Here is an 18,115-nt window from a genome sequence, read left to right as displayed (position 1 = left end):
GAAAGCTCCCTCGATATCGAGGAAGGCACAGAGATACAGCGCAGTGTTTGGAGACCTTCGTGCCCTGTACGCATGCTGAGTATTTGATATTAAATAAATAAACATTTACATTCAAAAAAATTGTAAATTTTGCTTAATTTGATGAGTATGTAGGAATGATCGCTAGCTCTTCTCATAGACTGAGTTAAAAATTCGTGCCAACACCTATTAACGGTATTTCATTAGATGAAAATGTGTTTTTACTTTCAGTTAAAAGCTGTTTATATATATATAATTGGCGCGTACACCCTTTTTGGGTATTTGGCCGAGCTGCTCCTCCTATTTGTGGTGTGCGTCTTGATGTTGTTCCACAAATGGAGGGACCTACAGGTTTATGCAGACTCCGAACGGCAGATATTTTTAATGAGGAGCTTTTTCATGGCAGAAATACACTCGGAGGCTTGCCATTGTCTGCCGAGTGGCGACCGCTGTTAGAAAAATGTTTTTCTTAATTTCGGGTTTTCACCGAGATTCGAACCTACGTTTTCTCTGTGAATTCCGAATGGTAGTCACGCACCAACCCATTCGGCTATGACGGCCGTTTATTCAAGATAATTTTTGATTCACCTTTTAGTTGAAGATTCAACTTTTAATTGAAGTCGAAAATTAAGATAATATATAATAAAATGAATATTAAAAAGTATTTGAAATGCTAAGAGTATCATACCAAGTGTTATTATTTCGCGTTTTAACTTTCACAGTGTAGGCAACTTTTCCTAATTGAACTTTTGATTCAACTTCTTCTTCTTCTTAATCGACGTATCCATGCTGGATGTTCGCGATTACATACAAACGTTATTGTGATCTGAGTCGTACGGTTGTCAGGTCATATTATTAATGAAGTCATTACATTTTTGTCCGTTTTTCGCTGCTGCTGTTAGTTCGCCGATTGTTTTGAGGCCTGTCCACTCTTTGATGTTGTCTAGCCATGTCATTTTCTTCCTACCAATTCCTCTTTGTCCTTCAATTTTTCCTTGCATCAGCAGTTTTAAAATATCATACTTGTCACCTCTTGTTATGTGTCCGAAATAAGCGACTTTTATCCTTTTTATGTCCGTAAGCATGTTCCTAGCGGCTTGCATTCTATTTAGCACTACGTCATTTGATATTTTGTCATCACAGCTTATTTTCAACATTTTTCTGTAGCACCACATTTCGAAAGATTCTAGTCGGTGTATGCTTACGGTTTTCAATGTCCAGGCCTCGCACCCATGTAAGAGTGTTGACCAGACATAACATTCTTGTCTTTAACCCGATTGGTATGTCCCGGCGTGTCAGTATCTTTTTAATCTTCATGAAGGCCGCTCTAGCCATTTCTATTCTGCCTCTTATCTCCTGATCATGGTCCCATTGGTCATTCAGCCATACACCCAGATACCTGAAACGTTGTACTCTTTCTATTGTTTTGCCACCTATGGTTAGTCTCGCATAGGAATAGTCTCTGCTGCTTTTATTTACAATAATAAATTTGGTTTTATCAATATTTTTTTTAGCCCGAAGTCTTTGCTGTGTTTTTCAACTTGTTTACAATAGTTTGGAGATCCTGGAAATTGTTTGTTACTAACGTTGTATCGTCTGCGTAGCGAATGTTATTTATATATATCCCATTAACTTTAATACCTAATTCTACGTCATTTATTGCTTCTTCAAATATTTTTTCTGCGTACACATTAAATAATAGTGGCGATAGAATGCAACCTTGTCTCACTTCTCTGTAGATTTTTGTCTCTCTTGTGGTGCTGGCTCCGAATCTGATTTCTGCAGTCTGATTCCAATATAAGTTTTGTATACATTTGACGTCATATTTGTTTATGTCCAAATCTTTCATTACTTCAAATAGCTTCTTATGCTGTATTTTGTCAAAGGCTTTTTCGTAGTCTATAAAACACATGCATATATCTTGATTGGCGTCCTGTGATTTTTGTGTAAGCATTTGAAGACTAAATATTGATTCTCTGGACCCAAACCCTTTCTTAAAGCCAAATTGTGTTGTTCCTATAGCGGCCTCGCATTTCTGATAAATTCTGTTGTGAATGATTTTAAGAAAAATTTTTAGCGTATGGCTCATTAGACTTATTAGCCGATAATCCTTTCATTGTTTTGCATTGGTCTTTTTTGGTATCACAATAAACGTGGATTTTAACCATGAGCGTGGATAATTAGCAGTTTCATATGTGTGGTTAAACACTTTCATTAGGGTTGGCATTCCACTGTCATTCATAAGTTTTAGAATATCAGCTGAGATTTCGTCACAGCCTGTTGCTTTTTTTGGTTTTGATAATTTTATCGCATATTTTATTTCAGACATAGTTATTTTAAGTAGTGCATCATCTGTTGAGTCGTTTGTGCTCTTGAATCGTCTTTGAATAATTCATGGACATATAGTACCCAAATATTGCGATTTTCGTTTTCGTCTGTTATAACTTTGTCGTTTGTATCGTATAATGTATTAATTGCATTGTATCTTCTCAGGTTGCATATTTCCTTTAGTTTTCTGTGTAAATTAAAACTATCACGTAACTTTTCCAATCGCTCTATATCCTCACATTGTCTGTCCATCCATTGGTTTCTTGCGTCTCTTATTTTGTCTCTGATTTCCTTGTTTATACGTTTATATTCGTCAATGTTTATGTTCCGATATTTCCTTCTCTCATTCATCAAGTTCAGAATTTCATCATTCATCCATTTTTCTTTTGCTACATTAATTTTTGTTCCTAGTGTATTAGTTGTCAGTATTCTTATCTTGCCAGCGTATTATTCCACCATTCAATCGGATTTTCACCAGTAGTGCAACTTGTCAATAATTCATTTAGCTTGTTTTGGAAGTCATTTCTAATATCGTCGTTTTCCAGTTTTTGTATATCGATATGGAATTTTTTCTGTTTTGTTTTTCGTGATGTTAACGAGATCGTATTGTTGCCAGCAATAAGTTATGATCAGAAGGAACGTCTGCGCCTGGTAGTGTTCATAGATGATTAAAATCTTTTGTTAATCAAGATGTAGACAATTTGATTACTTTTTATATTTCTCAACTTCACATTCAACAAATTGCCTGTTGAAGGAAGTTAATTCATATACTTGTACAAATGTAAATAGCTTTCACTGTTCCATTTTCGTTTTCAGATATTATATCGCCGGTATCCATTTCATTTAGTTTTTATTTTGATCTTTCCTTTCATTCGTAATAATAATTATCGATAACACAGAGTTGTATGTCAAAAAGTATCGTTATTATCTAGGATTATTTTATAATCTCAGATTTTGGGAGAGAAATTTTATATGAGAAATCTCACTTTTTAATTACGGATTGGGAGTTTAGCACGAAAAAGTAGATCATCTACATATGTACTTATATGTGAACGTATTATGATATTATTATGTATGCTTCCTTTGTACTATATTGTGCTAGCTCTAATATGTTTAACATTTTAAGACGCCGTTTTAAGTGCAATATGTGAATACTCTTCAATGGATCGTACTCTACAAGACTTCTTTTTTATTTTGTAGTACGAAATAAAGCTGTAAAAAGATAACGTATATTAATGCTCAGCAGACAGCTGTGAATATACACTCTGGAATATCCAAAAGATTGGAGTGGTCTCTTAAAAGACGAAATATTGAATTATAAAGAAAATGAAAATAATTGAAAAGAATTTATTTAATTTATCATATAATTTTATTTGATAGTATTTGCTCTATGGTTTAATTACAGTTGTAGCTTACTATAAAAAGGTACCATTAAATCATTTATAAGCACAGATATACAGACATTTAACAAAATGATTTATTTTGCAGTCGCCTTACATTCTTAGAAATTTTAAATACTAACAAATGCGTTATGAGTTTCCAGTGATAGTACCCCAGATATCCTGTGTTGCACATGTTTGAGTATTTTATTAAATCAGTTGGTTCAGAGTGCTAAAAGAGGGGGAGGTTTTGTCGATTTCATCAAAATTCTTTTTCACTTTGTTACTGTTCCAGCTGTCTTCGTCCAAGGAAGCTAAATTGTCGTGCATAGCAGACATATACCAAAGCAGCTTTTTTAAGTCACATTTCGGAGAAACACATTTGCTTTGAAGCTGAGTCAGAACGTTTTCAAAAGTGTTTGAAAACATAAAATTTCTGATTCTATTGTCCAAGTCCATAAGAATTCTGAAAATAATAAAAGAATAATATAATATGGCAATACTGGGCTGAATAAATGACTTGCAGTACTATTTTTTAAATATAATATATAAATTTCATTTTTTAATAAAATAGTTCCGCTGTTCAAGTCCGAAGCAAGAGCGTAAGCGGAATTTCTCTACCAAAGAGGGTAAAAGCAAAAAAAATTAACGAACGGAAAATTTGCCATCACTTCCAAAAACCGGTGGAAGGAAACGTATCAGCTAAGTTCGTTCCCAACAATTTTTTTTGCCCGACAAAATTACCATAAATATACTTTACTTACTCACGTTTTTCTTGTAAAATTTTTAATTTTATTGAATCTGACAGAAGTGCTCAAAAAATAAATTGGGTTGATTACAAAAAGTTGCATCATATGTTTCCGTGATGGATAATTTTTGCTGGCTAATTCTCTCCATGAACATCTATCTTGCCCCGAACTGTCACTATGCTCTCTCAATTTTTGAATGAAGGATAATTTGTTGGCTTGCGGATTGAGGTGTCAGCAATATCGAATTGCTGATATCCACAATTTTCAAACAAGGCTAACTCTCAGTTATATACAATATCATTCATTTGTTGCATGAGTGTCATAATCAAAACTAAAATGAAATAAGTAAGCGGAAATGACCTTCAGCCCTTCTTTTATGCTGCGTAAATTCATAAGTTCCATTAACGAAAATGTGTCTATAATTATACTTAGGGAGGCATAGTAAATAGAAAGCTTTGAAGCCGCTTTTCTCGAATTTTAGTTTTTTTGAGTTAAGAGTTAGGTTTTTCCAGCAAATGAGAGACATATATAAATATATGTACAATTCTCCGATAATTTATTTGACAGTAAAAGCTTAGGAGTTTTTCAGACAAATACTTGTGACATACACAACCAAACAAGTTTTACCACCAACCATTGCGTTATATAGGTAGTTACATGTGTATAGAGAATCCTTTGTTCGGCAAGCATTGGCTTGCAAGATTCTTACTAAGTATATAAAGTATAGTATTATATATTACTTACTCAATGCATTAAGCCACGAAAAAGCTTTTTAAAAAGCCAATTGCCGTTTGAGCCAATATAAAAATAAATCCTAAATTTGTACATTCATGTGCAACAACAATTTTACAACAATTATCTTTATATGAAATGTAAATAGCTCATCTAAGAATAATGGATTACAAGATTGCAACATCCGTGATAGTATTTCTAGTTGTGACGTAACAATTGAATAAACATGAAATTTAACGGCGTTGTTTGCCGAAATCGTCGGTGAATTACAATAAAAATTAAATAAAAAGCAATACAACAATAACAAATATTCAATTATTATGCCAGTAAATCAACTGAATCTGTTAAATTTACTGAGAGAAATGCAGGGGTTCGCGGATGTCGCCTCTTTCTGCATTCTCTCCACTGTGTATCTCATCTAATATATATATGTATGTATAAAAGACAAGCGTCCTGCCTTTCACCAACTTCTTCTCAAACTGTTATGTAATTACAAAGTATTTAATTGAATGTACTGTGACGTCATCTCTGCAGATAAACAAATAAAAGGAAGAAAAATAATTTTTTCAAGGTATTGTTATAACTCGAGGTTCACAATTTAACACGCGGCACTTAATTTTTATTAGTTTGTTTAATTTAAAAAATACCAATCTTTAAATCCAAATATTACCAAGCCATTCACTGAATATTCATAGAAAGTAATTTCTTTTCCTTTTGTTTGTTTATCTGCAGAGATGATGTTATCGCTTATCAAAATAGTGAAAAATAAAGTAGCGGCTTTCAAAAAGCGCCATGTTCTATATTCTGTTCACCCTGGGTATATCTATTTAATATGTTTCGTTATAATATAATTTACAATTCAAATGGTAAGACGGGCTTTTTTACTAGTTTGGAGGGACCTCCAGTTTTATTCCGAACGGTAGATGGTTTTTATGAGGAGCTTTTTCATGGCAGAAATACACTGGGAGGTTTGCCAATGCCTGACGAGGGGCGGCCGCTAGAAAAAACTGTTTTCATCACATGATCCGAATGGTAATCACGCACCAACCCACTCGACTACTGCCGCCGTCGTTTACAGTCTTATAAAATAAATATGTATGTCTTTAACTGTAAAAAATGGTCACATCTTAACATCTCGCCTGTTCAATATGCAATGCCCTTATTGAAAGCATATCATCGAGTTTCAAACGACTTTAAGGTTATAAAATTCAGTTCCGCCAAAACCAAGACACTTCAGACCTTTACTTAGTGACGCAGTCGTTGAAAATGTTTCCTCTTAGAACCCGGCGACCAAGAAAGATTTATGTAGGTGCACTAAAATGTTTACAGAATTCATTCCGAATAACAGTCGTATTTTATTACATAATTTATGCCATCAAAACATCTTAAAATATTAGATATCTATACATACATTGAAGATAAACACATATATATAGAAACATTATGCCATTTAATTTTCTTCTTTAAAATTAATTTCACTAAGTTACCTTATATAAATATTGTCCGGATTGAAGTTTTTGAAGTCAGCTTGTTAAAGATAAAAAATTGATACATTTTAATAAGTACATGCACTTACTAACACATCTTTTATAAAGCAATTTTTGGTCTCAACATTTTCAAAATATAAAAACAAATTAAAAATATTGTAAATCGCAGCTTTTATAGTAAAATGTCGCTTCTTTTTATTAAATGACCACCTCCAATACTGTCTAAAGTTCTCTTTGGGTGCGAGTCGAATTTCTCATAGTTCGTATTATCTATATTTTTAAGACGAAGAAGTGCAGCTAAGGCTTTTTTTGAAATGTTCAAATATTTACTACAGTGGTTTTGTAAGTAATTTTCTTCGTTCGGTAATGTCAAGAGTAGATAAACTAATTGCCCAAATAAATTGTAGTTGTCTGTTCGAAAGTCGTAGTCGTTGCACAGTTCATCTAAGAGTTGGAGAAAAATTTCTATTAAAATGAAATAAGGTAAATGCACATACACATACATATACATGATACCGAAAAGATATGCCTAGTAAAAGTCCCCGATACTTTTTTTCGGATTACTTACAATTGATAGATTTCACCTTTATTAGGCATGATCCCTTCAATAATTGTACAACTGTCAATATATTTAATCCTCATTACCTTTTAAGACAGGATAATTATCATTGTAAGTAGTTGAGATCTGTAGGGGATAAATAAGTTAACACATAATAAGAAAATATGAATTAAAATATTTATGCATAGTACTGTTGAGCTACATACATATCGCTCATTTGCTGCAAAAGTGTTATTATTTGATTTATCACGTTCTTCTAGCAAAGGAACGATATGTACATCCGCATATGAAAACAGGCAAAACCTAGATTGCAATATAAAACGGCAATTCCAAAATAAGCTTGAAATTGGCTTATCAGAAGAACGAGTTATTTTTTTTTTTAAATAAAATGGAATCAAAAACCTATTTTACGAGTTTGCCTATTTATTTAATTATCCTGATTAATTATTTTAATCTTTAATCTTCGTTGAAGCTCTTTTTAACATATTATTATATAAAATAATTACATAACAACGAAGAGTTCGGATTAACTCTGCATGCTTAACTACAAAAAAATTGTGATTATGAATTTTTGCACTTTTCAGTCAAACGAGAAATACGCGTATATGTATGTAGGAGGATTAAAATAATGTATACATACTTAATAATAGTGTGTACAACAATGGCCCTTAATGTAGTAAAATAAATAAAAATATATCTTACCTTTGAGGGCATAGCCATTGTAATTGCCACACAAAGCACCAAACAAAATAACAGAATAACTTTCATTTTAGTTTGAATTGAAAATTATTTTTGGAGCTGCGAATTATTAGTTACCACTATAGGTTCTTTTTAACTTTAACTGACGATTTACTGTATTCTGCTGTCATATTTATACCGGAAAACTCATCTCTAAATATAGGGTGATGCATAACGCTTTTGTAAAAACACATACATGCTGAATAATGAATTGAATTATATGTAATAGTTCACGTTCCTTTTCAGTAATAGTTCAATAGTAAATAAATTTCTAAATATTGGTCAGCATTTGTCCCAAAGAGAAAATTATTCAAAAAAGTGTAAAACCACAAAACTGCAAGTTTTCATGGCACGTAATTAAAAAATTTGGAAAGTTGGAAAATTGCGAATTACACCTTGATTAAAATACAGTTGAACACTTTCCGTATGTTAATTTCTTTATATTAAGCTGTTCCACTACAGATTTTTCAAAATTGAGCTTTCTATTTGATTATTATATAAGCATAGGATTTCAAACAACTGTTATGAAAATGAAATGCCACTTCCCTCCGAATTCCCCCTTCCTCGTACGTTTTTTTGGGAGCGGAAACATCAAAATTGATAGATTCTATTAACTATCTTGCTTCTTATTAGTATGCAGTTCTCTGGCTTTATGCGTTACAAAATTTTTCAATTCGTCCTAATATAAATATTTGTGTAAATGTAATTTTTTATTAGCTTTTTAATTAAAACTTATGTTCATATCTCTATCACACTAAAATATAGTAGAAATATCTACTGCTTGGAATCTTATTTTTACAAAAAGGTAGGTTGAAAGTACAAATGTGTAATTGCAAAATTTTTTAAATTTCATCTTACCCGAAATGTTTTCGAAAGTATTTAGTATAATATATAATGAGCTAAACTTTCGCATAATTCGAATTTGAGCTATATTAAACTCACCAATCATAAAAAAGTCATATTAGAAAATATTTAACACAGCTGTGTGTGAATCTATGAATCCAAGAACACGTACCCTGTATTATATTATTTTGTAGTTAGAGGCATGTGTCGCTATGGTAACGGATGGCTTCTAGATAACATGTTGCAAAAGGAATTTGTATGTACACACGAATGCTGGCACATTATACATATTTATGTTACCACAAACTAATTTACCATATGTTAAATAATCTTAAATATTTTTATAGAAAAAAATTTACTTTTTCTAATGTTTGCTAAGAAATATGTTCAAAAAATGTACCGATACCTTACCACAAGCTAATTTTTTGTGGCATTCATACATATGTATCTAATTTTGGTTTGCAACAAAGTAAATTAATAGTTGATAGATAACTTAAAAGCGAATCATGTCGGAAAAGCTAGACTTCGAGCATATGCGTGAAATACTGGTAGTGGGTCTGGGTGCAAAATATGTATATCATCAAAGTAAACAAAAACGCTTTTTCAACTAGAAAAGTCTTTTGAATTCAATTTTGGGTATATATTCATTATTCATTATTCACAAACAATGGCGCTCGGGCCACACCCCATGCCTGCCAGAATCCCAAAGTTCGAACTACCCAATTTCGTCCGAACATGGCAAGCAATTCCAAGCAAATTTGGTCATCTATGGCCTGAACAACAATTAATCGAACGAACATGAAATGAGCGGGCGGAATTCCCGATCCCGCCGAATGACCGTTGACGTGGTAGCCGAAGTTACTCTCACAATTTTCCTTCGGATGTGATCTTGAAGAACCATCTCAATGCTAATCTGAAATGAATTTTTGTGCAATAATCGCGCACCTATAGCATTGTTGTCCCTAAATAGAGATTGAACGGCCCCTGGATTGTTCTTTGTTAGTGCTGTCAGAATGTGAATTCGTTACAAAGTTCACTTAAAAATATACAACTTACAGAATGATTTGAAAGGGTTTTTCATTTTCTTATTTTCTACTTTCAATTTTCTTTACACATTTTTCATTGCCATGACTTCTATTTAAATTTAAAATTGTTGTATTTTAATTTGTCAATACATGTTTTTTATGTCTTACTGAACCAATAAAATAAATATATACAAATATATTTAAAGGATAAAATAGAAGATTTTTAATGGCTTTAACCAGTAAAAATGGTAAAAACGTGTTAACACTGTGATAGTAAACATTACCCGGTAAACATTTAATATGTAAGTAAAAGTAATATAAAAACGGTGTACTGACTTTTTAATTTTCTAACTTTTCGCAAAGACAAATATCGTAAAAGATTATCCGTTGAAAAGTTTATCCTGAAACATCTTCTACAGGTCAGATATTGCGCGCGGTTTCCATAAATGAAACAGAGAATAAGTTACGTGGTTCTGGCCCACCAATGAAAAATGCCATTGAGTGGAAGAACAAACAGTATTTCGAATAAATGCTTATGGAGGCAAACATTGAGGGACTAGCGTGCCCACTAATCACTTCCCATAGTATGCCACAACTATCTGAGCCAACAGCGAAAATTAGCAGTCCGGCTTCAAAGAAAAGTTTAAAGCCCACAAAGCCTCAGCAACCCATTCAGTCCTTAATTTCCTTCGCGCAACCCTTTCCGGTATAGCTTTGTAGATTGATTCCTCTGCTGCTAAATGGCATTACAATTAAAAATAAAAATTACGGATATCAATTTGTTTAACTTAATATAAATTTGTATCTTTAGTTTTTTATCTTTTTGCCCTTTAAAAGAAACTTTAAATGTACTCGAAACAGCGGTTTGTATATAAATAATATAATATAATAAATATAATTTTTTGTACATGTTTTCAAAAGCTAAATGGTAAATAATAGTGGTTATAATTGATGGCGAGGATACGGGGTTTCTTAGATTTTTTTCGTGCGTTCTGTAGACAGTGAGAAGTTTGGTACGGTTTAGTAATTTGTCCATCAAGGAATTACATAGGGCCATGTTAAGGACCGGTCCTAAATTATGCATTACAGTATTGCTTTGGGTTAAAAATTCTGGAACAAATATGAAACAAAGCACCTTGTTGTTGTTGTTGTAGCAGCAAATACTAAGCCCTGTCAGTGTAGTGTAAATCACTGGTCGTCTTCGTCTAACTCATCTAAAGGTAGGCCCAGGAAACTTGCTGTTTCGACAAGTTGGGTCCAGAGGGAGAGGGGTGTTAGATGAGTGGGTTTGGTTGGGCATGTGAAAAGGTGGTTAGTATCGTGCGGGGTGCCTTCACATGTAGGACATATGTTCAGTATGTCGGGGTCGATTCTGTATAAGTAGGAGTTGAACTGCTACAACGTAATGGTGCCAATGTTACGACGGTCTCACGAGGAAGCTGGAGCTCTTCATCTGCTGTAGGTGGTGGTTGGACTCTGATTACGGCATTCGGTGGTCGGGAGCTTAAGAAGGTGGTAAGGATCTCCCGATGAAGGTCGTTTATTGACTGTCTAAACACTGTCTGTTCCAGTAGAGTTGTTTGTTTATTTTGTCCTGAATCTCGTCGGCGTAATTGAGGAGGTGTCTCCTGACGTGCCTAGGTGCCATCTCTGGCTCAAACAGGTGTCTGCATGGTTGAGACCTGCGGTAGCACCCCAGAAGAAACTGTTTGCTAAGTATTATAGTTTGTTGGGCCGGATGCCTGAAATACGGCGCCAAAAATAACTGACAAAACCAATCCGTTTTTACATTAATAGATAAGTGTCGCGATTTACATAAAGGGTCTTCCAAAACTGACGCCTATATGTCAATAGCGAATAAATCCCAGACGATACCTTTTTACGCTATCTTTGATATTTGCCAAGTAAACAAATGTACAATTTTACACGATAGAATAACGCGTTAAAATTATTGAAACTCATTATGAAAATGGTCGATCTCTCAGAACAACACATCGCAGAATTCGTGATTTTTTTGGTAGAAATAATCGGAATGAGTTGGCACTTTAAAAGATGGGGGGAAAATGTGAAATTTCAAGAAAATAGTTCTGTCGAGAATAGTTGCGCAAAGTATTACTGAAAACCTTCAACATCCATATATCAACGCTCTCAACATTTATGAATTTATAAATCATTTGAATGCTGTCATTTTTCACATATAATTGTTAACAGCCGTATTTTATATAAAAGTAGTGACTCCTGAAAGAATAAATATTTTTGCAGGTTTTATTTTGAAATGCTCTTTATTTATTATTTATTTTTTAACTACAAATATTTAAATCACTACATCGTCAATAGCGAATAAATCCCAGACGATACCTTTTTACGCTATCTTTGATATTTGCCAAGTAAACAAATGTACAATTTTACACGATAGAATAACGCGTTAAAATTATTGAAACTCATTATGAAAATGGTCGATCTCTCAGAACAACACATCGCAGAATTCGTGATTTTTTTGGTAGAAATAATCGGAATGAGTTGGCACTTCAAAAGATGGGGGGAAAATGTGAATTTCAAGAAAATAGTTCTGTCGAGAATAGTTGCGCAAAGTATTACTGAAAACCTTCAACATCCATATATCAACGCTCTCAACATTTATGAATTTATAAATCATTTGAATGCTGTCATTTTTCACATATAATTGTTAACAGCCGTATTTTATATAAAAGTAGTGACTCCTGAAAGAATAAATATTTTTGCAGGTTTTATTTTGAAATGCTCTTTATTTATTATTTATTTTTTAACTACAAATATTTAAATCACTACATTTTTCCACTAGCGTAAAAAAGAACTGTTTTCGTCAGCTACTTTAGGTGTCTTACTTCTGGTAGCCTGTCATTCCGACTATCAGGTGTTCATCAGCCCAGGTATTGGCTTTGTTTTGAACTGTTATGGTGTATGACGCCAGCTATTGTCAAAAATGCGTAAAATAAAGTAGCGGTTTTCGGAAGATGCCACCTTCAGTATTCTATTTGCCTTGGTGGATTTATTAAGGTGACAGCATTCACCCAGCTGAATTTTTCACCGTAGGTATGGCTTACGTCAAAATTATATGCTTTGTTTGTATGTATTGGTATGTTTACATTGGTATGTTTACATTTGCTTGCTGATTTTGACGTGATGGTTGGACCAAACGCAACAACAAATACATGTAGGGTTTTACTTATATGTGTTTGCTGTCACCTGTAATAAATTCGCCTTGAGTTCGAACAAAAACTATTTTACCTTTGATTAAAGCCCCTATGTTAGGTTAGGTAGTGCTGGCTGATCTGCAAAAAGATCACACTTTGATCCCTAGGGTCCATTGTGTTGACAGTACTATGTTTCTGGAGTCAAAGATATCATTTTATATAATTCATCAGCAATATTTTTCAAGAATGAAAAATAAGTTGATCCTAGGCACATTTGTCGAGTCCTACAGAGAAAAGGGCAGTGGAAAGCGGATGTTCCAAAGTACCCCTAACATTTGCTTAGTTGCATGTGTTACACGCATCGCTCTGGGCTAATCCCATTTGCGTAATGTGGGGTGAGACAGTGTCCCATCAGTACTCCAATCAGTATTTTGCAGTCTTTTCTATACAGTGATAAAATAAAGTGTCCAGCTTTGGTATTCCAAGTCCTTAGCATAATTTTGGTAGTTTCGTACGAGGTTGAATGTTCTCTATCAACTGTATTTCCAGAACTAGTTCCTCATTTATTTCCGTTTTCAGAAAGGAGGGTGATGGGTGTATGTCTGTGTATATGTGACCTTTTGTCACGTTCCCACGACAGTCAGTTCTACGTTACTGGAACGACCCGGATTTATATCCGGCCAAGGACTGTCACTTCAGCAGCATTCCCCATATATGTATGGGGAATGATTATGCTGCTACAACAACAACAACATGGGTATATGTCTGACGTGCTCAATCTCGGCCTTAGCGAGCTCATCAGCTCTCTCATTTCCTTCTTTTGACTTTGTGTCCTGGTATCCAGTAAATAATGTCCTGCCCATTTCCGCAAGCTCGTCTATCTATCTGCATTATTGAACACATTCCGAGTTAGTGCAAGGAGCCATTATTGCTTTAAAAGCCGCTTGACTATCAAATGAAAATGGTTATCCGAGTATTAAGAGGTGTTAATTCTAGGGTTAATTCAATTACTTTTGTTGCGGCATAGATTTCGGTTTGAAATTAACTACAGTAATTTGGGTGTTTGAAAGGTTTTTGGGAGACCAAATTGCGGACAAAAGATAGTAACTCCTTCTCCTTCCGCTATTTTGGACCCATCTGTAAAGGAATTGTATGAATGGTATTTTCATTTTAGACCTTTTTGCCACATTTCAGGCTTTTTGTTACATTTAACTAGTAGAAACACGTAGTCTGAACTTCTGTTTGAATCCAGAATGTTGCTGTGACAAAAAAGCATCTGTGAGAATTGTCCTGGCATCTTCAGTCTTAGATCTTTTGGCTGAGATTCTTACTGTGAAAAGGTGGACTCCGCTTACGGCATTGGGAACTTAAGAAGGTGGTGTCTGTCGACGAATGCCGTTATTGTCTGTCTAAACACTGTCCGTTCCAGTAGTTGTCAATTTGTTTTGTCCTGAATCTCGTCGGATATCACACATCGTCCACCATACTAGTGAATCATAGAGCATTATTGGTCTAATGACCGCCATGTATATCCAATGTGTGAGCCGAATATATAAGCACCAAGTCTTACCAAGCATTCTTATGTATGAGTATAAGGCATTAGAGGCGTTCTTTGCTCTTTCTTCCACATTTAATCTTCATGACTTTTTCTATCCCCACCAATGCCTAGGTATTTAGTCGATATTTTATATGTCAACTCATCTCCTCCCAGCCTCGGAGGTGACCAGTTAGAAATCTAGAACTTCCTTGTAAAAAGTACCAAATATGTACGTCTTGTCTGGATTTACTTCCAGACCGACCTCTACTACGACCGTCTACTTGCAGGCCTCTCTAAGCGTCCTTGGAAGTATTTCACTTTTTGTAGACACATTCCTTAGAAATAACAGCCAAAGCGTCAGCATATCCCGTCAATATCGGTCCGCTATTCCCAAGTTTGATGAGAATCTGATTTATCTCTAGGTTCCATAGAGGAGGGGAAAGCACTCCTCCCTGTGGAGTTCCTCCATTTGCCTTTTTCGAGATTGTACTGGAACCCCATTCGGCCACCGCTGCCGTTCTAGTGTTGAATAGCAGATCCCACACTAGTTGAATCCAAACCTTCTATCAAAGTTTCCGTACATACATTGTTAAAGGCTCCCAGCGCATATTCTCTACAATGCAGCGCTCTCTCTATTTGTAGCACCGCTCTGGAAATAGCTGCTTTAATGAGCTTGGTGATAGTAGGCTAGATTCCGTTCTTTCCTTAATGTACGAAACTAGCAGTCAATATACGAATGATCTTAGGCTAATTGGCCTACAGTTCTTGGGATACAAGGGACCGCTTTTATCCGGTTTAGGTATAACAACCCTACCTGATCTCCAGACCTAATTTATCCTCAAACAGTACAGGAATCTTTCTCTCAGCCACGGCACCAGGACAGAGCTTTCTTTCTGCAGCAGCGCTGGAAGTCGGTTTTATGTCCCGGATTTAAGTAGGACTAAGCAGCACCATTCGAAACCAACAGTTCCTAGCCTGGTAAAATAATTCCACAACTCTTTACGCAGAACCAAGGATTACCATAAATAAGAAATGAAGGATGCCTACCCTCAACTTGTAATGCATAGCCTTTAATCAGCACTACTTGCCGATATTTTTAAGCAAAAACCTTTATGCGGGGTAAAGATAAATTCCACACATCACACCACACAGCATTATGCATTCACATAAAATGAAACAAATTATTTTTTAAAATTCCCACAATGCTGCGTGACCCATTTTAAAATACCTACTCGACAATAAATTTACATGGTAACACAACTAATAAAATGCTCATTTCTATGGTTTAATGTCACATCCAAAATATTTATTTGCTCTACTTTCTGGGTTGATTGCGAGCCATATCTTTAGGGAAGGTTCGAACGGGTGGCGTGCGTATACGGCGGGCTTCTTTAGACCGATTCCTTACAACTTTTGAGTGGATAGCACAGGAAACACAGTAGTGAAGTTTTGCATACAATTTCGGCAAAATATATGCTATAAGAAAATATTTTTTTAATAAAATTCAGACAGAAAAAATCCAACTTACATTCCCATATAGAAGCTTCGGAAATATCTCGCACAGCTGCTGCTTCCACAATATTACGAATAACAAATTTCTTAATGGCTTTATCTTTTGGAACGCAGCGAGCACAATTGGTGCAGCGTACAGGCTTCACATGCCCACGATTATGTTTGCAGCGTCCTCCGTTACGACGTTTCTTAGTCTGAACAGCAAAGAAAAAAGGCAATATTCGTATAAATTAGGAACAGCTTCGTGCAATAAAAATATTCTTTCAAAGAGCATAAATATTGATACTAGCTCTAATCACAAATTTATTAAAGCTTACGCACCATATTTTTAGCACTTGTCTTCTTTATTCAACAGGAAGTAGAGAAAGGAAAGACATAAGAAACGTTAACTTGGCTGCTGTTCAATGTTCGTACCAGCAAACATTTGGATACGAGGCTTTAAAATCAATGGTTACCTTACACTCATAAAATTGTAACCCAATTTGAATATTATCATACTTGAATAATTAATCAATTGTAAAAATTTTAAATGAAATTACCTTAAACACGACTTTTTATTGATAACAACAGTAAACAACCAATAAATAACATTCAATAGATCACACAATTTTTGCAAACTTTTAGAGTAAAATATATATAGACAAGTATATACTGCAAATACAAACATTCGTTTGTTTTTTCTATGAACAATATATTCCTACAGACTACGAGAAATTAAGAAAGGTGATCGTCAAACCTTATTCATTGGAGAATTGAATTTAAAATACTAACATATGTATCATATACAATATATAATGTTAACGTCAAGTCTAATTTATTCTACTTTTAGCGTACTTAAATAATAAATAAATACATAGCATAATTGCGCTTCAAAGACATTACAAAATACAAAAAAAAAAACCTAATTAATGAGTAACTTAATTAATGAGGTACACCAAGGTCATTTTATGTGCGTGAAACACCACCGTTCATGAAACACCATATGATAGAAAAAGTTATTTATGTAAGTATATTTCTGCCATGGAAAAGCTTCTAATAAAATTTATCTGCTGTACGGAGTCGACATAACACTGTAGGTCCCTCTATTTACATCCATAAAGGGTGTAAGTACAATTATATATATGCATATATATTAAAATATAACTATCCGTTTCAACAAAAGGAATTTTTTCTTAAATAACAATTTTGAACAAGAACAGTAATTTAAATTTTAAGCTCCCCTTGATACTGCATGCACAAAAACACTAGGGTCTGTCAGAATCACGCACGGTAGAAGTGAAGCTTCTAAGTTGGTTGTTCCATGCATGGGAGCTCCGGTTTAGATCTCTCCCCCCTCTCTCGTGTTAAATTCAGGTTTTCATATTTTTTTTCTATATCACTCCACATAAATTTGTACTATTTATTTTTGTCCTTATTAGCTTCAAATTTGACACTTGGGTGCAGTGTTGCACTTGACGCTGACATTTCTTTGCACTTCCAATGGTATTTTTTGCCTACTTTTGGCGCGTTAATCAATTTGCTTTGATCACCGAAACGGTTGAAATGTCATTTTACAACCTTAACCTTCTACTTCAACTATCGTCACTCGTTTGGCAAACGCACATATTGTATCGCTTCGTCTCCTCCATACCTACCATCTATTTACTTCACAGCAGTTTCTTATTGCTTTCCCGCTTACACACATTCAATCGGCGCTTTATCTGATACTCACACACAGCACTCATTTGCACGGGCTATGGCTATCTATAATACCCGTTGTCGGTTGCCTGCATGTCGCCAGTCTACTTCAATGCTTACTTGTGTGCTATATACATTTCGTTCAGCGCTTGCGATGCGAGAGAGCGAATAGGCGAGAGCTGCTCCTTGGCCCCGCCAATTTGACGGATTTCGGTAACGCTCCAAACTTACCGTTTCACTCGCCTATTTTCAATCTGCCTTGGGGCCCCCGACGCGCCTAAAGAAGTTTCACTTCAAAAATGTAAGAAAATCGGATACACCTCAGCCTACATCTCCTTAGCCATGTACCCATCGAGTT

General features: G+C 34.6%; 2 protein-coding genes across 4 annotated transcripts; both read right to left on the bottom strand.

Moving 5' to 3' along the window:
- Positions 1-3,718: 3,718 nt before the first annotated feature.
- Positions 3,719-8,093, bottom strand: LOC128867990 (uncharacterized). Of its 3 annotated transcripts, none has more exons than XM_054109658.1 (4): positions 7,955-8,093; positions 7,339-7,378; positions 6,694-6,733; positions 3,719-4,191 (listed from the first exon to the last, which is right to left on the bottom strand). In XM_054109658.1, exons 1-4 carry the CDS (start codon positions 8,018-8,020, stop codon positions 3,936-3,938), a joined length of 402 nt encoding a protein of 133 aa, XP_053965633.1. In that variant the 5' UTR covers positions 8,021-8,093; the 3' UTR covers positions 3,719-3,935. The 3 variants fall into 3 exon arrangements, 2 of the variants coding, with proteins under 2 accessions (XP_053965633.1, XP_053965634.1); XR_008455046.1 differs by having other exon boundaries at positions 4,132-4,191; positions 6,694-7,137; XM_054109659.1 differs by lacking the exon at positions 3,719-4,191 and having other exon boundaries at positions 6,542-7,137.
- A 7,750-nt stretch (positions 8,094-15,843) lies between these two features.
- LOC128867789 (40S ribosomal protein S26) lies at positions 15,844-16,509 on the bottom strand. The gene is made up of 3 exons (XM_054109291.1): positions 16,402-16,509; positions 16,097-16,274; positions 15,844-16,044 (listed from the first exon to the last, which is right to left on the bottom strand). Exons 1-3 carry the CDS (start codon positions 16,402-16,404, stop codon positions 15,884-15,886), a joined length of 342 nt encoding a protein of 113 aa, XP_053965266.1. The 5' UTR covers positions 16,405-16,509; the 3' UTR covers positions 15,844-15,883.
- Between the last annotated feature and the right edge of the window lie 1,606 nt (positions 16,510-18,115).

The sequence above is a fragment of the Anastrepha ludens genome, chromosome 6 (genome assembly GCF_028408465.1).
Source record: "Anastrepha ludens isolate Willacy chromosome 6, idAnaLude1.1, whole genome shotgun sequence".
In the NCBI taxonomy this organism is placed as follows: domain Eukaryota; kingdom Metazoa; phylum Arthropoda; class Insecta; order Diptera; family Tephritidae; genus Anastrepha; species Anastrepha ludens.
Note: the sequence above shows the minus strand (reverse complement) of the source record. Positions and strands in the feature narration are given on the sequence as shown.

What these genes read in the sequence shown, in the direction of transcription:
- LOC128867990 (XM_054109658.1), bottom strand. Translation starts at nt 8,020, where the DNA reads ATGAAAGTTATTCTGTTATTTTGTTTGGTGCTTTGTGTGGCAATTACA. An exon ending in CAATGGCTATGCCCTCAAAG is followed by an intron (nt 7,379 to 7,954) that starts GTAAGATATATT and finishes TATCCCCTACAG; the next exon opens with ATCTCAACTACTTACAATGA. An exon ending in CCGGACAATATTTATATAAG is followed by an intron (nt 4,192 to 6,693) that starts GTAACTTAGTGA and finishes TATTATTTTCAG; the next exon opens with AATTCTTATGGACTTGGACA.
- LOC128867789 (XM_054109291.1), bottom strand. An exon ending in CGAAGCTTCTATATGGGAAT is followed by an intron (nt 16,045 to 16,096) that starts GTAAGTTGGATT and finishes ATTTTCTTATAG; the next exon opens with CATATATTTTGCCGAAATTG.